Source organism: Clytia hemisphaerica, unplaced genomic scaffold (assembly GCF_902728285.1).
Source record: "Clytia hemisphaerica strain Z4C2 unplaced genomic scaffold, Clytia hemisphaerica genome assembly, whole genome shotgun sequence".
Classification (NCBI taxonomy): domain Eukaryota; kingdom Metazoa; phylum Cnidaria; class Hydrozoa; order Leptothecata; family Clytiidae; genus Clytia; species Clytia hemisphaerica.
The window spans coordinates 1,103,003-1,124,685 of record NW_027103734.1 but is presented as its reverse complement, the minus strand read 5'-3'; the positions used below and the strand labels follow the sequence as shown (position 1 = coordinate 1,124,685).

General features: G+C 34.6%; 2 protein-coding genes across 6 annotated transcripts; both read right to left on the bottom strand.

The window, feature by feature from the left end:
- Positions 1–130: 130 nt before the first annotated feature.
- On the bottom strand, positions 131–20,854 carry LOC136805071 (EGF-containing fibulin-like extracellular matrix protein 1). 2 transcript variants are annotated; one of them, XM_067061629.1, is made up of 11 exons: positions 20,802–20,854; positions 6,677–6,881; positions 5,902–6,077; positions 5,222–5,503; positions 4,744–4,896; positions 4,416–4,550; positions 2,232–2,357; positions 1,783–1,902; positions 1,333–1,462; positions 875–1,077; positions 131–588 (listed from the first exon to the last, which is right to left on the bottom strand). In XM_067061629.1, the coding sequence occupies exons 1-11, from the start codon at positions 20,824–20,826 to the stop codon at positions 383–385; spliced, it is 1,761 nt and encodes a 586-aa protein (XP_066917730.1). In that variant the 5' UTR covers positions 20,827–20,854; the 3' UTR covers positions 131–382. The 2 variants fall into 2 exon arrangements, with proteins under 2 accessions (XP_066917730.1, XP_066917729.1); XM_067061628.1 differs by lacking the exon at positions 20,802–20,854 and adding an exon at positions 7,747–7,974.
- On the bottom strand, positions 10,408–18,902 carry LOC136805070 (glutamic acid-rich protein-like). Of its 4 annotated transcripts, none has more exons than XM_067061624.1 (7): positions 17,855–18,901; positions 17,555–17,628; positions 16,209–16,574; positions 14,067–14,192; positions 13,017–13,802; positions 11,646–12,837; positions 10,408–11,444 (listed from the first exon to the last, which is right to left on the bottom strand). In XM_067061624.1, exons 3-7 carry the CDS (start codon positions 16,554–16,556, stop codon positions 11,086–11,088), a joined length of 2,811 nt encoding a protein of 936 aa, XP_066917725.1. In that variant the 5' UTR covers positions 16,557–16,574; positions 17,555–17,628; positions 17,855–18,901; the 3' UTR covers positions 10,408–11,085. The 4 variants fall into 4 exon arrangements, with proteins under 4 accessions (XP_066917725.1, XP_066917726.1, XP_066917727.1 ...); XM_067061626.1 differs by having other exon boundaries at positions 10,409–11,444; positions 17,564–17,628; positions 17,855–18,902; XM_067061625.1 differs by lacking the exon at positions 17,855–18,901 and having other exon boundaries at positions 17,555–17,681.
- Positions 20,855–21,683: the final 829 nt, after the last annotated feature.

The window sequence follows — 21,683 nt, the reverse complement described above, 5'->3', positions numbered from 1 at the left end:
CTAAATGAAAGACATCATTCGCGATCAACCAACACCTTGTCAAAACGTGGTCTTGTAACCTTTTATATTTCGCCAAAAGGTTTAGAAGAGAATGGAGGCATTACTTCCTATTGTCAAAAAAGAATTAACGTTTGGGTTTAAGAACTTTTGGTTCTGAAAACGATTTTTTGCTTCTTTACAAGAATGGAAATAACAAAACTTTGGAAAAATTTTGCCTAACTATTTACAAATAAACTGTACCTTTAATAAAAAAGTGGGAAAACAAGTTATTAAACTTTTTTCCGATATGTAATGAATGTACTTTATCAAATATATTGAATTCAATTTAATTTAGCTCAATTAGATGCAGCTAAGTACTCCTTAATCATTTTATTTGAATATCTTAACGCCAGGAAAAATTGTGCTCTGAGACATCGATGAAGAAAATCGTTTCATAGCGATATCTGAGAGGCGATCCTTGAACACGTTGCAAAACATCCATATGCATAACCAATTGGAAACGACGTGGTCCGTAAACTTTCGATTGGTTTTCAATACGGATGGATTCCGGTCCTGTTTTTATGATACGGAATCGACCATGCTCATGTCCTGTATTGAAAATATAAAACAAAAGGAAATGTGATCGATTAAAACTCGGGCGAAGAAATTTGAGCAAATCCATGGAAGGCAAAAGGGAGGCAAAAAATTACAGTTGACCCTCGCTTATTCGATATCGAACGGGGAATGTCATGTTTTCGAATTACAGAGAGATTCTAATCATGGAGAGTGTTTGAAGAGAATTCGTCCTTAACGCAGACAGGGAATTTGTACGAATTATAGAAAGTTTCGAAGATCAAAAGTTCGAATAAGAGAGTCTTCTCGTGTCCAACATTACCTGATTTCAATGTAACTTTGACTTCATATTTATCACGTGGAAAGCTCCACCAATATTTGTATATAAAACCTTCCACACCAATCTCTTTTTCATACTTGTACGTGACACGTTTGATAGATTGAGGCGTTCGACCCAATTCACATTGCATTTTCTTCTCAAGTGGCGCCTCATCACAAACCTTTTTGCAAGCCATTGGATCACCCCTAAAAAGTGAATATCCAGCAATCAAAAGTTAATCATCAGAAGTCGAATCAGAGTTTGCCCTTTCAGGAGGATATCCAATTTTACTCAACAAATCAGCTAAAGATTCTAGTTTTGCTGAAATTAGACCAAAAAGCTGGAAAATGAAAATTCGTCTGACACAAGAAGGGCTTTGAAATCTCAGTACGAAAATAAAGATTCTATTTGTTACTAAATGAAAATAAATGAGAATCTATTGAAGAGCCTTCATAACATACTTTCTTGCTTCTTGGGCGTAATATTCCATATCAGGGCATTTCTGTTCAATACACTGATACGATCCGTGGGTATTGAAACAGAACGACCCTGAAGGACAAATACCAGGGTTCTTCTTGCATTCGTCAATATCTTGAAAAAAGAAAGAAAAAATTTCTGAACCAGTTCTACATATAGGTTAAAGATTCTACAGCAGCACTGTATCAGAAAATATCCTCTTTAAAAAATGACTACACTATTATCCTATTTACATCTAACACTAATTTTCAAGAGAAGAACGGAAAATATTCGTTACATTAAAAGCTCTCTGTTGATTTGAAAACGATTCATTTACAGGAAATAAGTAAGGTACTGTGAGTGTCAAACTGTTTGTGATTCACACTCTTGCATGACAGTAATAGTGGTGGAGGCCTGGAAACGCATGCGCAAAAGAAAATAAGGAAATCACATACCGATACAGTCTTCGCCCATGATACGATAGCCTTTTGGACAAGAGCATTCAAAACTTCCTTCTGTATTCATACACTTATAATCGCAATACTTTCGAGATGAAATTGCACACTCGTTCACATCTGAAAGCAAGAAAAAAGGATTCGAAAGTGTCAGAAGAAAACTTCCTCCATACATGATTTTCAGCAGCCATTATTCTATTTGATAAAAAAGTCGAACAAAGCCATTTTACTAGAACCAAGTTAGGGAAAAAATATTGAACGTGTCTTGGAAATGCGGAGAGGTTAATACAGTGAATACAATAGCTTGACAGAATTAACAACTTCAGGAACTGCGGTCCAGTTTAATCAAAACGGATATATGTTTTTTATCTGGCTTAGAGCTGTGAATTCAGTCATTCAAATGCATTAAGATTCTTGCACTTATCGTTGTTAATAAAACATTTGAATACCTGTGCAAACTTTGGTGGTTGGGTCAGATGAGTATCCATCTCGACATTCACAGTAATATGAACCATGGTAATTTTGACATTGTCCTTTACCACAAATCGATGGCTCGTCCAAACATTCATCAACATCTGTAACAAACGGAATCAGTATCCAGGCTTTTAAACGACAACTCTTGCATTGATTTTATTCCTGTATCACAGACTCAGTGAAACACATTTGTCAAAATAGCGTCTTGGTGAGAAATGTACCAAGAAATATTATACTCATTGAACTCCGAACTCCCTATTGAATTGTGAGCAGCAAACAAATGATAGATTGAAATAGTTTTAGCCTAGTCATATTATTCCTATTTGATGAAAGATTTTCACCAGGAATCCCAGGCAGGGTGACCACGCTTATTTTAGATGAAAAATACAGCTTTTTTGGTCAAAAACATTCTTTTTTCCAGGTATTTTCAGCTGGAAGGCTTTTTCCAGCCTTCACCCAAAAATCTGAACTTTTTTCCAGCTATAAGCGATTGCAAGATTAATACCAGCGGATACCCCTCAAAACCTACAAAAAAATAGAGGTACCCTTTATCTGAAAATGTGGGTGGAATTTTAGGCTGAAACCTTTTGTGTTGAAAGTACGCTGTCTGTGGTTCCTAAAAAATGGTTTTTCTCCAATAAATTTTTATAAAATAGTCCTTTTGGTCTCCAATTTTGAACAGTGATTCACTGCAAAGTAACTCATGTTGCAATTAGATTATTGGGACCTAAATATTTTTTTGAAAATTGTACGTTAAAATCAAAATAAACCTTAAAACCTAAATTAAAACTTTGAGGGCCTTAAGATTTGTTTGGGGTCTAACCATGAAGAAGAAAATTATTTTTTTCATACCTACTATAAGTATAGGTACCAAAAAGTATAGGTTTTATGACCTTAAATTGTGTAATTTGTAAAAACTTAATTTTTTGATGGAATTCTTGATAAAATTTGGATAACTTTGAATTTTATAACACTGTCATGGTGGATTTATGATCTACCATTTTATAACTATTGCTATAGTAACCAACTCTATAGCCATCTTATTCAGCATTTAATTATATGATGCTTTAGTGAATGAATTTAAAAACACTTCTATGTTTGGACTGGCAGAGTGAAGAGCTTGCAAAGCTTAACGATCGTATCGAGGAAGAATGTAGACGTATTGGTTTTGTATGGGAACGAGGAACGTTGTCCATTAGTCGTTTGAGAGATGGCCTTTGTGTTGAGCTATGAGGAAGCTACAGACATCGTTCATTCAATGATCTCGAAGGCAAAAACATTGTATTTGAAAATGTATTCAATCTATAATTGTTATGTTTTAATTTCTGAAGAAGTCAACCACGGATTTGTCGTTAATTACATCTAGTGTCAGTTTATGCTTGTGTCCAGAATTCTACAATGCCAAAAAGGCTTTTCCCTTCTTCCAGCGTTGGGCTCCAGATTCGATCCCAAACACAAATTTATTGTTATCAGAGAGACAGTTTCCCTTGTCGCCCGTGACAACACTTTGCGATTATTGAAATTCTCGAAATTAGGTATTTTATGAAAGCACATTGTATAAGAGGTTGTCAAAAAGTGAACAAAACAATATTAAATTAAGTTTGGTGGCTAAGAGAGCCCACAGTGCATCTTTGTAGGTTTTAAGGGGTATCCACTGGTACTTCTAGATTTTCAAAAGACATTTCTTTCAAATCGATCATAGAGATCTATGCTTTGACAAAAGAACGTCTGATGGACTAAACTGAAAATGGCTCATACTCAGATAACATCTTATGAAAATTAAATATGTATAATTACATAATAATTCTAACGAATTCCTGACATAAAGTTAAAATTAAAATTTCAAAAAAGTTTTTCCAGTTTTTCCAGTTTTTCCTGTTTGGAAAATGTACCTATTTTCAGTTTTTCCAGCTAGTTTTCAGAAAAAGACCATTTTTCCAGTTTTTCCAGGTTTTCCAGCATGCGTTGCCACCCTGCCAGGAGACGGATTTGTCGAATAAAAAGCGATTTGATAAAATGACTGAGGAATAATACAAGCTTTTCGGTTGAAATGAAAAGGTTGCGCTAGTTGGAGCTAGTTGGGATATACGATAGCGTGGTGCAAATAAATGGATAAAAAGAATTCCATCCGTTTATGGAAGGAGGCAGCATCAACTAACCTTTGCACCTTCCATTGATCATACGGAAGCCTTGTACACAACGCACATTCTTGCACCGATATCCACCCACGGTGTTGATACATTCCTGTGTTTCCGCATTGCAACGATGAAGATTCTCTTTACACTCATCTACATCTGTAGCACGAAGGGGAAAAGAAGAAATTACAATTTAGTTCAAATTTCACTCTGAAGTTTTAAATTCAAGTTCAAATGACAAAGAGAGTCGAATTCTCCTTGATATTTCTAACTGTTTCTAGTCATCAAAAACTTTAGGAATTAAGGGAGGTTTATTATAAACGACATTCATATCTTTAAAAGGAAATTTTACCTTCACAAACTTGTTGTCCGTTGCTTAATTTTGTCTTTGTATATCTTCGATTAGTTGTCGGACAATTCATGTAGCAACGAGGTACGCCATGCACAGATATACAAAAGTGTTCTGGTCGACATCTGTTTTTCGACGTGTAACATGCATTCTCAGCTGAAAAAAGATTCGGAAAGCTAGTGTGAGGTTGAACAAGATTAAAGCTGTCATTAAAAAGTGTATCAGGTTTGAGAATTTGATTAAAAGACTTAAACTGCAAAGCAGGAAAGAGTGTGGCAATGAAGTGTCAGAGTGCTGAAAATATCACTTTAAACAATGCAAATTTTGTTGGTCTTTTCCCTGGACAATTTCAGAATGGGGAGAGTAGTGAAAAAGAATGATGTTTGGGGAGAGTAGTGAAAAGAATGATGTTTGGGGAGGGTAGTGAAAAGAATCTTGTTTGGGGAGAGTAGTGAAAAAGGCAACAAAACACACGACAAACCTTTGCAAAAGAAGCGTCCGTGATTCTTGTGACCTTCCTTGCATTTGCATTTGGCGAAACGACTGGCATAAAAACATCCCAATGACGTCTTAGGGTCACATTTGACGTCACTACATTTTCGACCAATCACATTTGAAGGCGTTGAAAGTATTTTTTGAATAGCTTTGGTGGTTCCCTCTTTGGTGGGTGGTAGGGTGACTTTCGTTGTGGGGCGGGGGCGTTGTGTTGGTTTACGAGTAGGCGGTGGGAGGGTGTTTGTTTCTGATTGCTGATCTTTTTTAGCTAAAAGAGAAGCAGATCATATTCGATGGGCAATAGCGTATTGTGTACCTCGTTCGGGAAACCTGTACAAAAATCCGCGAGGATTCGTAAGCAAAGGGTTTCCAATACCCAAAGTTCGAGGAAAAATTAGCCTTAAACAGATAAATATATATTTTTTTTAATTGAAGAAGACTGAAATTTTCTCAAAATAAATTATACTCATAAATGAACTTAGTACTTAATTAACACAAGACTGACTTTTTCATGTATTTTGCTTTCCATTTTTCCCTACTTTAGCGTTATGCTGCATTTAAAAAAGTTTATATTTTTAATTTAATTGACAAGGTTCATTTGAAGTTTTAAAGCACCATATTGAGAAGAAGATCAATTTCGCGATTTGTGAAAAGTAAGCAGTATACCTCTTTCACAGCAGTTTTTGAAACCAACTTTGCAATATTCATCAGCAAAGGGTAGAATACAAGACTTGCCAAAGATACCAGCTCTATGACCGTCCTTACAACAATTACAGCATTGTTTCTGGATCGTTCTATATTCTTCTACTTGTGTATCTGGCTCCATACACGTCACCTTTGCTCTGCGGAGAAAAATGAAAACCACAACATGGAATTTTTCTTTTGAGAAGATTTAAAACAAAAAGATAACGAAGATTCTTAGGTCCACGTTAAATATTTTCAGTCAAAACAAGCAACATGCTGAATGGACCTACCTGATGATGAGAATCAGATAAAAATAGGACAAATAGCAAGAGAGTAAAAAAGTGTAGTGAGCAGCTTGAATAGATTACCGCGAGTATCACAGCTCAAATTAATATCAACAGTCTGTGAAGTATAGTTAAAGTCGTATGACTTATAGTCGTAGATACTGGGGTGAATAAATTCTTTAGCGCGATTTCCCTATTGACGATAGCAGGTGATTTTTCATGGTCCAAAATCGCCCAAAGAATTATTGTTTCGAAAATCGGGCTCCGTCACTTTTTGGGAATCACCATTTTGCATCACTGTGCAAAAAATCGGAAAAAAAACTAATAAGCCAATCCCGAGAAAACAAACAAACGGGCGGACGAACGAACGAAAATCGGTTAAATCAAAGGACCTCCACCCACCAGGTAGGTCCAAAAAGAAGGAAAGGAATTATATCATTCGATCAGAACTTTGAAGAGCACGTAATACTCACAAAGCCAGAGATCTACCAACTCTGCAATATCCGTCCTTTATCGCATGTGTACAACATTGTTTGAAGAGGATTTGACAAAAGAATCCGCGTGCATTATTCGGGTTATCTTCACACTGGCCACCTTGTTTATCACCGGCAAACAGTTTGCGACCATAGTTTACACCATCTTCGCAACATTTGGTGTCTTCAGCTGTCGTTGCCAAACCTGATGGAAAAGGAAAAGAAAATAGAGCAATATTCAACTAAGGCCAAAGATTCCATGCATTATCTGACGTTACAGTTACATAGAGCGTAGTTTGTTTTAATTCCTTTTTCGCAAATCCCAAAAAAAGTCTGTCTCAATATACTCTGCAAAAATATCGGGAAAAGAAGATTGAAAATGAAAAAGAAAGAAATGAACTTCTTCAAAAACTGTGCTAGAATTATCATTTTCACACGAATGCAATAGTTCAAAGTTTATCACTGATTGACTTTGAAAACCATCAAAAGACAACAAAAAGAAGGGCTCTCTTTTCAAATCAGCCAGGGAAGATTTTTAAGCTGTAATTTTTGACTGAATAAATATTTTTTGAATTTTCTTTTCTTCGCATTTATGACTTTCTAAGGTCGAAGAGTGTTCGATATAAAAATGAAGATCATAGCACGAATATTACAAAAAGTTGAATTTTTCTTCTTCACTTTTTATCTTCATTTTTTGATTATTTGAATATTTTTTGATAATATTCCACTCCATAATATCTTTTCAACGAGCACAGAGCCGCTATATAATTCGAATTCTTTCAGAAGTTATAGCCTTCTTTCTTGCTGAAGATTATATTGCGACAGACTTTATATCTCAATTTCCCCAAATATATGCAAGGTTCTGCAGCCCTTTGGAACCCTCGAAAATTGGGTGCTAGGTAAAGGCCGCCCTTATTCCCCCACAGTACCACAACTCTCTGTGGCTTCCACAACTAAAATATCTAGATGCCAAAGATAAAAACCATAATCATGCTCTCTCAACATTGCATATAACAATATCATAAAACCAGATGGGATAATATAATGGTATAGGTCTCTAACACACTTACATTTCGTTATTGCAAATGAAAATAACACTAGACAAAATAAACCCTTCATACTTTGCAACCATATAAAAAAACTTCAAAATTCCTTATAAACGCTAAATCAAACTGAAATCAAATTTTTCGATATCAAGTCAAGTGGTCCTCATTAAAGCACTGTCCAAACAAGAAGTCAGTCATCAAAAGAATAATGACCTTCACATCACACAGAGTCAGTTAGCCTTCAAAGAGACTTAGATAAACATTTGATCAACCTTTTTGCTTTAATCTGCAAATGATCAGTTTAAGAAAACAATTCCAGCCAAGACACGTAAAGCCGTACTGTATCTTATAAAAGCGGAAGATTGAAAGTTCTCAGGAGTATCCAAGCTTTAGGAAGAAGCATGAAAGTCAGTTTTTTTCTTTAATAGCTTAGAGAGAATTCAGAGAATGATAATGACATTTTCTAGACTTCCATGAAATATGAATATTCCTTATGTAATGGTCTAGTAAAGGATTGTTAGGCGTAAAGGGAAATTATTTACATGGAGTAAATTAATGACTAACGTGTCAAACTGTTTCCTTATCAATGTCTTTATTCATGTTCAGTTCTGACAATCGTAAGGGAACTTTTATTCGAGTTCATTAATCTCAAAACGAACACTTTTTTGAGCCATCATCAGTTTGTCTAGCAATACCCATGAACGTTTTTTATATTTTGAAAGTTCTTGCCGTGTGTTGAACTTTCTTTTCAGCCAGCGAAGAAGAGTTTGTTTGTTATAGGCAACGGTTTGTCAAGAAAAACTATTTTGTTTGCGAGCTTGTAAAGTATATGGGTAAAAACACGAGATGAACATTTCGAGATTATACAATCTTTTTCGCCAATGAACGCCAAACGATCAACAAAATAAAAACTTAAATTCAACTTAGCCCAGGAAAGAAGGCAACCGATTTTCACTTTATTCACATGCATTAGGCTGATTTAAACGGAAGTGGGAGTATAAAATGTTACTCCTGTTATTCATTAGAGCTAGATGCGCCCAAAATGAGTGGAGCCTTGCATTTCTGATGTTGTAATACTTTGATTTACAAAGTGTATCCTCAAAACACATGCATATATTTTTAAAGTCTATTTTTAAACATAATGTTTTATTAGGATGTATTCCTAGTGCAAGACTTCTGCTGACACAGCCAAATGAACAAAGGGAATAATCTTTCCTTCTGCGTATAACTTTAACTCGATCTTTTTCTGCAATCTAACATTATCTATGCCTAAATCTTTAGCATCATCGAATGGGCCACCTAGCCCGGACGGGAGGGAGGGGGACATTCGATTAAAAAATCTAGCCAAATTTGAGTAAATTTGGGCGAAAAATCGACCCTAACGATTGCATTTTCTGAAAATCGGTAACCATTTTAAGGCAAATTATGGTCAGATTTTACACTCTTAGAGTGCACTTTTTCTCATCTTTGCTTATTGCGACCCTTACAGTGTACTTTAGGAAGCTAGGAAAAAGGACCCTAAAGGCCGCACGTACGTTGTGTCAGGGTGTGTAACTTTTGGGTCAAGGTTTACACATCAAGAGTCTGTTAAAATATCGGTAATCTCCTAACATATCATCCTTTCTGTGCATACAAATGGCTACAACGCTCTATGTGGGATATGTGACAATCAGATCTGGTTTTTCAATCAAAACATTCAAAACTGCGCTGCCTTTTGCTTGAAAACGAAAGCGACTGGGTTCTAATGTTTAGTTTATGATTAGCGATTGATATTATTGAAATTTTTTGCTTTAGCCAATCACCGAGCATGAAAGCTCATTTAATACTCATCACAGATCTTAAACAGATCAAAGCGATGGCGAGCTGGCATTTAGAGTGCATACTACCATAGCACGGAGTAATCAGAATCCACTTGGAAATAAGTTTTGAATCAATACCTGTCAATACATGTTTTTTTTATAAGCAAGTGTATGCCCCTTGGTCAGGCTCGTGTATGCTTAAGTTCTCAAAGCATTCAGGCATAGATTATGCTTATTATATGCTTGTAAATCATGCTTATGATTCACCCCGAGCCAAGTTTTTAGTGAATTTTCAGAAATCTTGGAAAAACTTTGTTCAGATTTTGGGAGCAGTGGAATGTAGCTAGCCGTGGAATGTCTTTTTTGTACTTGACCTCTACTAAACCTTTTTAAACAGATAAAAAATGACAACTTGAAAAGTATTTCAGGCTGACATATATGCTTATACTATGCTTAGATGAATATACTTACTTTACTTAATTACTATGCTTAGGAATTCTGCAAATCTGAGCCTTCATATGCTTATAAGTGTTATGCTTATAAAAAAAACAAAAAACATGTAGCTTTTAAAGCGAAGTAAAGTTAAGCGCTCCACAGCGTGCTGTGTCAGAAAAAATATTTTGACAACATTGAAAGTAAGAATATTCTGACGGAAGAGGAATGAACAGCCTCATTTTGTTTTTTCGAGTTATTTCGAGGATGTTTCATAAATAAGACGAGAAAATGAAGAAGTCAAAAAATGTCTAGGAAAAGAATGAAGAGAGGAATCTACCTTGGAGGGTAAAAGAGACAGACTAAAAGAGACAAACGAAGGGAGATAAACTAAAAGAAACTTTTGGGAATCAAACGCTAGCAAGGTAAAGTAGGGTCAACAAATATTTATAATTACAGCAATAAAAAGTCTTTTCTCTATCTATAAATTTTCATTATAATTCTATATAAGATTTTTTTCTGTACAACCTTTTCTTTTAAATCTCTCAAAATTCATAATATATAATCTCATTATAAAAAAAGACCAACCCTGTTTTTAATATCATTTTTGAGACCAAGTTGAAGGGGTAATCACGTGACTTAGAACGTCAAAAATTAAACATTCCAAAATTATTTCTACCCTTGTAAACCTTATGAGAAACACCTTTAAAAGTTCCCGAGTGACATCTCTGCCCTATAATTGATTAAAATGAAGTCTCGAAGAGTCCTAATCTAAGAAGGAGTTGACAAAATGGGCGATCTGTATCGAATCTAGGTATACTTTTCATTTAAAAAATAAAAATAATCTAAAAACTATCGTCCAATGACAAGACATAAAGGAATGCTAAAAACACATATTTAACGTAATAATTACAAGGTATATTCTGAAGTAGAATTAGGAAAAATTGAGCGGATATTGGAAAATAAAAGTCGAAGAAAAAATACTATTGTAACAGAAAGAATCCCCAAAAAATGTTGCGTGCATATTCTAATAAAATTTTATAAAAATTTTTCGTGTAATAACAGAAGACAATAAAGTAAAATTTATGAAAAATTAAAACTAAAATCGTAAAAGTAATAAAAGGAGGTATTTTTACGAATTTTCTTCTAAGTCCTCTTCTTCATTTCCGTTCGGTAAAATAACAACTTTGTTTTCCTCCTCCTCAAACGGATGGTCACCATTTTCGGTTGCCGGTAATAGATTCTCGGCTGCCGTAGGTTGTGACTCGTCAACTGGTACTTCCTCGTCTGGTGTCGTATTAACTGACGTCGCAGCTAATTTCCGTGGCGCGAATTGTTTTCGTTTTCGTCCACTCGATTTGGATGCGGTTGAATCGTTGATTTCGTTGGAAGTTGAGATTGAGTCGTCTTTACTTTCACTTTCACGACGTGATGATGATGAATTATTTTGATGCGAATGATGTTGAGGATCTGATGGTGTGGGCGAAGGAGCTGGAAGAACAGAATGAAAAGAATGAAATGAATGCAGGGTCTAAAACTTTTTTTCGACATAAAAATATTATGGCAGCTGTCAGAATTGTAGCAAACGGTAAAAGACAATAAAACGAGATTGATTTGGAATGTTAATCTTTTGAAATGAAGTCTCTATACTAATAGAATGGAAATTTCAGACTAAGAAATGTTTTTTAATACCTTTCCTCGAGTCTGGTGGTGTTGCAGATTTACTAGTACTTCGACTGTGCGAATGTGTGTGAGGTGATCTGGACCGTGTGTATTCACGTTCACGCTCACCAACTGTTTCGTGTCTCCTGTGGTGCGTATCGCGGTATCGATGCGGAAGATGGTGTCGAAATTCTGGTGAATCGTAGTAAAAGTGAGGACGGTGTCTTTGAGAATCGTCCATCTCTGAGATTCGATGATGCGGTGAATGGTACAAAGCGTGATGTTTGTTCCCATGGTGATAGTGAGTATCCATGATCACGCGTTGTGGAGAAGAGTAATTTTCATGGATGTAGTGCACGCCTTCGTGGTTGTTGCGCTCTTTGTGGTATGGAGAGCCTCTGTGGCCTGTAAATCCTTCATATGGAGACATGTAAAGAGAATCTGGCCTGTTTTTACAATGTTTGTATTCAATCCGATCGTCTTTATCTACGAGTTCATCATGAGGTTCGAATTCGTGGCGTTCTTCTAAGTGACCTTGCATCTTGAGTCGTGCTCGTCGGCGTCGTTGCGCCTCACGGTTCGATTTGCGTCTTCGCTCTAATTGCTCTTCGGTAAGCTTATCACGTAACTTCTGCTCTTCAGCTTGAGATAGTGTGCTATCATCGTATTCTTTAGAATGGTATTCATCTTTAATCTTGGTTAAATAATGAACGTCATCAACCCTTTCTTCAACTGGCTCCATTTTCGGCGTTGTTTGTCGTTTGTCGTCGTCTCGTTTAAGGTCGATGATGAGGTCCCCAAGCTCTTCTTTATCCCATTCTGAAGACTCTCTCTTGAGAGTGGAACAAATGCTTTCCAGTAGAGATTTCTTTGGAGCTTTAGTCGTTGGATATTCTTCGACCGGAGATGAGGTGCCAGTAGGAGGGGTATGTTTATCCTCACAATCACGTGTCTTTGGTACAACTTGCAACAAATCAGTCTCCACCTTGGGTGTTGTTTTATTAACTTTCTCACATTCTGGGATTTCCACTTCCAATGCTTTAGGTGTTGGTTTAGGTCCTGGAGATACTCGGTAACGTTCGTGGTCATATCTGGCGATGGTATCAGTGGCTTGTGGATGATGATGGATATGGTGTCTGTACATTTCAGCGTGTGGTGGAGGTGGCGGTGGTGGGTATCTACCGCAAGCGTTGAACCTCTCTTGCTGTGCTTGTGTTTTGGCCTAAAAAGAAATTGCAAGAAAAATTATATTACGTTGTCTTAAATTTCTCTTGGGCAAGCACAAGCTTTTCAAAATGACATTTTCAAGAGCAATCGGACAAATGAAAGGAATATTCGGATTGTGTTGGCCCTTTTAAAAAGAATAGCACAGTAATACTTGTGTATCTTAGAGATAATTACCTTTTCCATTCGGATTCTAGCTCTTCTTTCCCTCTGATAATCCCGTTCTCTTCTCCTCAATTCTTCCAATTCTTCTTCAGAGAGTTTCTTGCGATCAACATTTCGACTGATCACTTTCTTTTTCTCGTGTTGTGGTGAAGTATTAAGTTTCTTATTTTCGCGGTGGTTGGAAGAGGGTGAGTTCTGTGGACTTCTGACGGTCGACATGAAGTGTGACGGTTGATAGTGGTGGTGATGTGGGTCGTGGTGATGTGGGTCGTGTTTCTTGTCATGGTGGTGTTGTCGTATAGCTAAGAAGTGTTTGTGTTCTGTGGGTGAGTAAGGCGGTGGCGGGTGTGGGTGGTGGTGTATGGGCGAGTCGTGATGAAACATCTTAGGGTATAGATCACTTGGATGGAAGGAGTGAGGGGAGAGTTTCTGGTGGTACATATGATGGTAAGGGTGTGATGGCGGTGAAGGGAGGTGATGGTGGTAATGGTGGCGGTGTTCTTTCTTCTCTTCTCCATTACGACGTAGAGGTTTCTCATCTTCAGCATGATGTGAGAGTTTCTCTTTGGAAGGAGGTGGTAATTTCTCTTCGTGATGTCTTCTCAGCGGTTCTTCTTCAGGTATCTTAGTCATTTCTTCCTCTGTCTCTTTGTTGTTCTTTTTAGGAGCTTCTTTGTAGGAGGAATGGGTACTACTGTCGTCTGAAAGGTAAGATGTCGAGTGGCTACTACCTGTGGTCGATTCCAAAGAGTTCTGCTTTTCCAATTTCCCCTTAGACTTTTTGGTGTCTTGATTTTCCTGTAAATAAGAAAATAAATAACTGATAAATAATTGATCTCATTTTATGATGGCAAGCTCATTTTAAAGATGTCATCCATATGTGTCAGTGAAGAAGGAAATAAAACTAGATATCGTGCATGAAAATGTAACCCTATTTGACTCATTAATATAGAGAAGTACTGGGAATCAACACATTTTTCAAAGTACGTAATGAAGACATAATGCTTTATAATGCATTCATTTCAAGCACTTCATTTCTATCCAGCTGTGTTAAGTACTCACGTCAATTGAGCAAACCATTGAAGGCATTGATGATCGGTTGTGTTTGGTAGAAGGTTTTTTGCAATCGGTTTGATCAAGAAAAGCTTCCCAGGCTGCGTCCTCATCTTGCCATTGTTGGTTTTCACGCTGAAAAAGAAGAACAAGAAATTATTGCAAAACTTGCTTTACAATATAAAGAATTTCTTCCATTCTTTTTTAATGTTCCATATGATTTTCGAAACGACTTAAAAAAAGAGGTTGGCGTGTAAGTCAGAAGTCTTTTGCTTAACGAATCTATAGATTTGACAACAGCTACCGTTTTGAAAAGATAAAAAGTTTGGTCTCTTTTGTAAATTAGTAAGGTATTATCAAAAAATGAGGTCAGAAAAAATGACCAGATGAGTTCCAACTTTTTTAGTAAAGATCTTTTTTTTTCAAATCATAAATTGAAGAAAAGAAAAGGTATAGGTTTTGAAATATCAGTTTGAGGTTGATTGTTTTGTGTGTTATGTTTCTGAAAGATGGAGATGTATTGATAAGTGCTGATTTAAAGTAAACATGTTTGACTAACAAAAGAAAAGATTTTGAAGAGGTTTATACAAGGGAAAATGAAAAACAAGATGACACAAGATTTTCCGTTTTCAATATATATGATCATCATGATGATTTTCGAGAAAAAAAGTTTGTCGAGATGATTGAAAATGGTTTGATTGAGCAGTGATGTTTACACAATCAAAACTGATGTTTTTTAAGACGTCCGAATAAAACCTTTTTAATGATGTATGGTTTTGACACATCACAAATGAAGAAAATCTGATTCTTTTTGACACAAGTATTTTTCGAATGTCAATATCAAGCACCCCCTTACATAAATTTGACCAATCTTGTGAAAAAGTGAAAATAAATGAAAACGAATGAAAGAGACAACATAAAAGAATTGAAAATCTGAAAAATATTACATAGTGTGTCGATGATTTTTTTGCGAATAGATAATGATATTAAAAGTCATGAAAAATGAATAATGGAATGAAAAAAGAAAGATAAGTAATAATAATAAAGCAAAAGAAAATAAAACTGATATTCATATTATAAGTAAGAAAGGAAATTAAGTTCACAGGAGAAAAAAATCGTTCGAAAAAATGTTTTGGTTTTAATTTCTTATATATTTCAATGATCGTGACGGGTGGTAGTAAGGTATGACAAGAGAAAAAGTCTCATCCTTCTTTTTGTGTGGAAAAATGAAAAACTTTCTTTTCAGCAACTTAGATACATTTTCTTTTTGAGATGTAAATAAAGTGTCATTTTATCATCAAGAAAAAAGAGAGAAAATGATCAATATTGAGTAGCCCAAGAAAAGATGAGAAAAGACAAAACAAGACAATAGATAGAGGACTATAAAAAACAGATGTCCATCACATCACATATACCAGCATTTTGTATAAAATGGATTTTCAATTTTTTCTTACTTTTTTTGTCAATCTTCATTTCAAAAAAATATTAATGTAGGAGGGGGGATAATGAGAAACATTACAAGACCTTGTCACCTGCCTCTACGAAAAGGTTTTAGAGCAACAAAAAAAGACAAAGTGTTTAGTTTGTTGAGTCTTACAACAATACAATCACTTTGCATTGTGGACCACCATCATCAATTAATGGCATATGCGTTTTCCTTTTTTCCCCTCTCTTCCCTTCACTTGCTCAGGGGTAACAAAATAGATATAATATATTATCAAAATAAAGAAAAGGACCTAAAGACACACCATTGTAAGCACTTTTCCTACAATCATAAAAGAATTGTTGATAAATGAATAAAATAGATAAAACCCTATGGGAGAAAATGCAACAGAGGTTGTTATGCTTTTTTAAAGAATCTTTTTCCTTTTCTTTCCTTATTAATATTTTCATTTATTTTGCTGAATAAATCTTTTGTATGTGCCGGCAAATAGAGATGGTCTCGCATAGAAAAACGAAGGGAAAAGAAAGATTGACAAAACTATCAAAAAAGTAAGACAAGGATAAAGAAAGAAGAAAAAGAATTGAAAGAACTTTAAAAAAGAAAATATCAGTGCATGTCAAAAGAAACAAGGGTGAAATGAAATGATTTTTGTCCCTCTATCTCACACACAGTCCTGTAAATTGTCATAAAACAAAAAATCTTCTCACCTTTTGAGCTCGGATTCGATCACGACGACTTTGTTGCGCCTTGCGTTCTCTTTCTCTCAGTTTTCTTAGCTCTTCAGGCGACATGTCAGAACGATTTCGTTTCCTGGCTGCTCTGTGTTTCTTCATTTTCCCATCCAATCCACCATTTGTTGATTGATTCAAATTGTTTAAAAGATGTTCACTTTCGTTTTCTTTACTTTTGTCTTCTTGATCAGATCTGGTCTTCTTATTGCTTCGATTGAAATCTTTGTCCAGCTCATATTCGTCCACCATACTGAATCTTTTAATGTCGTTAGAAAATCTGTTCTTGTTTGGTTGGAAAGGATGCACCACAGCATCAGTGGCCATTGGTCTTTCCTTTTTATACTGAAAAACAAAACAAAAACAATTTGGTTAAAACCCAATCGTAATTACAATGTAATCGAGGTCACTAATAACTTCTCTGACAGAAATTGAAATAAAATGGCATCCAAATAAAAAATGATGTCCCAGGTAAATTGATAAAACAAATAAATACAAATCGTATCTAAGAAATCCATTCAATAAAAACGAAGAAGATTTCGAGAAATAAAAGAACATCTAATGCTCCACAATAAAGAGAGTGATTATGAAAAATCTTCGAATCAGCTCCATATGAAAAGCTGCCCGATTTCAAATAGATCTGAACTTAATCTCGTCCCTCACACACACACACTTACACACTCTTCAAAACAAAACAATTTATACCAACACACAAAAAAGACACAATAGATAAAAAAGATAAAAAAGATCAGAGAGAATACAAAAATAAAGAGAGAAAAAGTTTATGAGAGCGTCAAGAATCAAAATGTTCCACATGACTGATCTTCAGTGTATCAATTGGTTGGAAGTTCAGTAAACAAACGGTTTCGAGCATCATGCAGAAAAGACAATGCGGCTGATGATTGACAGAATTATATCAAATCTTTTTTCACACCAGGAAACATTTGGAACGGACGAACATCTCACATCACATACAAATACAAACAGCTGTAGGACAATCAAACGTTTTCATCAAGAAAAAAAGTCATAACAAAATGAAAAGTTAGATGTCAAGACGCAGCTACAATGCAGCTATCAAAACAAAACAAATCTGTCTTTTTGATTCAAGTCGTTCATTCTTCATTAAAGAACCATTTTCGATCCATTATGCCATCCCAAAAAAGTAAGCAAACTTTGGGACAAGAAAAATCCCACGAGGTTTCTTGGGACAAGTCAAATGAACATTTAGTTTAAAACTTTCCCTTTTCCTTACAACAACTTCAATATTTTTTACAAACACGGCTTGAGGTTTTTGTACACACACATAGAAAAAGTTTTTTACTTACGGATTTTACCTCGAGTTTTCTTCCCTCTTTTTCTTTTTCTCTTCTTCTCCTTACTACGAGCACCAAGACAATATCTAAAGTTTAATAATGACATCGTCAATGTGTCAACCTTTACGTCAATTCAAGAATAGAAATAATAAAGAAACAAAATGAAAAAGAAAAAAACGCGAATTGTAAAACCCAGACCGGAATAAAAAAAAGCACCGAGTCTGTTTAATGTTTTGATTTCTATGACATTTTAAAATAAGAGGAATTATATCTTTTAATAAAAAATGTTTCGAAAAAGAAAGTAGAGCTCACCTGACTCCCTCGTTTCTTCTGTTAAACTTTTTTTCTCAAAAGGATAAGCATATACTGATTGATGTAAAGAAGTAAGTCCTCTTCTGTTTTCTTAAAAATAATTTCCCAAGATAAAGACGACAAAGCTTGGTCTGTAAATTCATTATCCTTTTGATATTATTAATATGGTCTTTATAATTCCCTACCATCAAAATAGACTGGTAACGGCTTTTACACATTGGTCAGTAATGATTGAACCAATCAGAAAGCTCAATCTTTTTCTTTTAAACAATAAGTAAATTGTCTTTCTCCCTTTTTTCTTTTTTTTGTTTTTGTTTTAGTTTTTTTTTTAAGCCATGCGTAAATTGATTGTCAAGGATAGAAAAATGCATGTATTATGTGTGCAATGATTTTACAGATAAAAGGGAGAAAACACCTGTCTATTTTATGGCTAGGAACGCGTTTTTTGTTTGATTATTGATACGAGCCATAATATCAAAATTTGTCGGTTTTCTTTTGTACCTATACTGTTTTGTGTTGTGGCCGTTCAGCCATGAAAAGAATCCAACAAAAGAAAGAGAGAGAGAGAATAGGATTATTACAAAAATTAGAGCAAACAGGGAGGATTTTATTATAAGTATAAAAATTATCGGGCCAACAAAAAGTCAATATCGAAACCTCTTTGCTCTTTCTTTTTTATTTGACTTCACTAATGTGTCTTGACACAAACTTTTTTCAGAAGGACTGAAGGACAGATGCTAAAATCTTTCAACAAAGTATTAAAAATTCATAGTTTTGTCACTTCAGTATCGTTTAGTTTTCACAAAAACAAACCCGACTGATTGTTGCTGTTCTTCTGCATGATTTTAATGAGTAAATTTTCGACAAAAAAGAATGGATACTTTCTTAATTAGAAGGATGTTTGCTGAAAAAAAGGACGATTCAAAATGATTTTAGTCGTGTAAAAAAATACACACACAAAATAAGCATGTGTGTGACGACTTATTAAAAATGATTTTTGTTAACAAAAGCGCGTCCTCGCTTACTTAAAAAAAAAGTGAAAAAGTTGAAAAGAAAAGAAAAAGAAAAAGGAGAAGTAAAGAAGAAAGATATTAGAAATGACATGTGTCATTCATACAACCTAGCAACGCTTAACATATCAAGCAAAAACATCTGCTGCTCTTTCAAGTAATGCTTTTATTTGTATGCGAATATACGTTTATTGAAAAAAAGTTTTCTCTTGTCTTTATTCATCACTATATAGTGAATTGTCAAACGGCGTTAAGCTTGTCACATGTCTATTGTTTTGCAATGAATAGTCGAAAAAGAAGAACCGCTTTTTTAACATTCGATGCTTGAGTGCAGGTGCTAACTGGACGGAAACCTATATTTCTCTTATTTTGTTCACAGAAACAAAATGCAAAAGTGACTTTTTAATTTTTTTTACATGTCCCATCATTTTATCGCTTTTCTTTCTGTTCTTCAATTTTACACCTTTCTTATATATTGATGTTGAAGTAATTCATTATTTTCTTCTGAGTAGGAGTCAATAAAAAGTATTGTCATTTCAACCCCTGAGTTAATATCATGTCATCACTTTTCCCATTTTTCATTTTTCATTAATTTCCCCCCTTTGAAGATAAAAATCATATACTTTGACACAACTGTGAAAGTCTTGTAGTGAAATGGAAGGAAAGAACACATAGATAGTAAGCGCAAGAAGTGAAAAGAAAAAAGGGAAGAATCAGTCGCCGTCATGTCCCTTTTGAAAGAATCAATCCTTAATTTTTTCGGACTGTTATGTAAATTAATATCGAAAAAGAAAAAGGATGAAAAAGATGATGAAAAAATATCTATATGTAAAATAAAGAAGAAAATTGATAAAAAAAGAAAATAGAGGAGAAAAAAAATAAATCAATGTAAGCACGACATAACATGACAACACAAAAACTTATTTCATCAATATATCAAAAAAATCTGATTCGGTCTTTTGTTGGGCTTACTGATATTGATTAGAAAAACAACGCCTTCCCAAACAAAAGACCTTGATGAAATATAAAAAGATTTTGAAGATTTTACAAAATAAAAACGAGGGGAGAAAAGGACGCGCACAAATTGATGATAGGTGAGGTAATGAGACAATATTGTAAATATCATCTTCTTTTTCCCTTGAAATATTTTATCATCAAAACTGATTTCTTTTTTTACTTTTACAATCAAATAGGATTGATTAATCAGTGAAAAAAAATCACCCGTCATGTTTACATTTCCTATGATAAATTTTACGCCCTTCCCACTTGTCCCTTCTCATTTTGAAACTTTCCCCAAATATTTGAAAGAAAAGAACGCCATCAAGATTCAGGCAAAGATCAAATCCTATTCTACTAATCACACACAAAAGAAACGATCGTTTGATCGCACAAAGCAAATGGTTCAAGAAACAAAAAGAAGGCGGGTCAAGTTTGAAGATAATATGAGAAAATATGGCCACATCATGAGAATTTTGGATGGGAAAACTATCACATACCATAAGTACAAAGATTAGCCTACGCGTCCATAACCAAATCAAAATCCGCCCCTAAAATTTGGACAAAAATAAAGAAATTAATGTTAAAACACATCGTTTTAACGTCTAATAAGGGAAATATACTTCAACTAATACATTGCTTTATCTCAAATCATTTCTTATTCTTTAGTTTTGATTGAAGAGCACTTACATCTGACAAAACAAAAGACAGACACTTCCATCACGCACAAAATCACACAAATAGACTAATAATACAGGGGTGTGTTTGTTATGTGTGCGCTAGAAAGTTTTGCCATTTCCACACCTGGCTGTATTACCATATAATTCGAAACTCTAGACCTGTACTCAATTCGTAAATCAGTAGAAGATTAGTCAAATTATTCAAATCGTCCAAAAGTCGTAAGAATAGGAACAGGAGAAATAGTATGAATTGGTCCAAACCATGTGCATTTATTTTGTCTTCCATCTTTTATGGTGCTATGTTTTGCGAATTTAACCCTGTAAAGAAAATTATACTGCTTACAATGATAAAATCTGTGGTGATATGATATTACTCCTTTTTTATAAAAACAATTTTAAAACAACAATGAATGCGACTAGAAACACCAAAAATGAGATCAAATTAAGAAAACCAAGAAATGGGAGTTTCAAGCATTTTATTAGCCTAAGGTTTTGACCTAAAATAAGAATAGGATAAGAACTCGCACTTCGAAGATCCCAAAGTGCTAAAATTAAGAACAGCATGGTATGTATATGTAATCACATGATCATGAGTGCAATTCGAGAATAATTTCACAAGTGATTTTTTTGTTATTAATTAAAAAATTAATTAAAAGTTTGAAACAAAAAATCACGAGCGCAATTTTCGAATTGTACGAGTTATCATTTATTTACGAGCTAATCGCACGATCGGTTTCGTTACTTTTTCCCCGTTAGGAAACTAATTTACACTGAAAGTTTTATATTTTTCTCCTCTCTCTATTTTTTTCTTTTATTGTTGTTTATAGATTTTCTTTCTCACAAAATGAATTTCGAATGCAATTAAATCGTTCGATAAAAAAAGTAAGAAAAAACATTTTCTGTAATTTACTTTCCTAACTGGGAAAAGCAGTGAAAGCCATTGTGCGATTAGCTCGTAATCACATAATAACTCGTACAATTCGAAAATTGCACTCGTGATTTTTTTGTTTTGAATTTTCCTCGTCCTTTCGGACTCGGAAGATTAATAACAAAAAAATCACTCGTGCAATTATATTCGAATTGCAATCGTTATCATGTGATTACATATACAAACTACATGAGTATATGTAGGGCCCGCGCCAT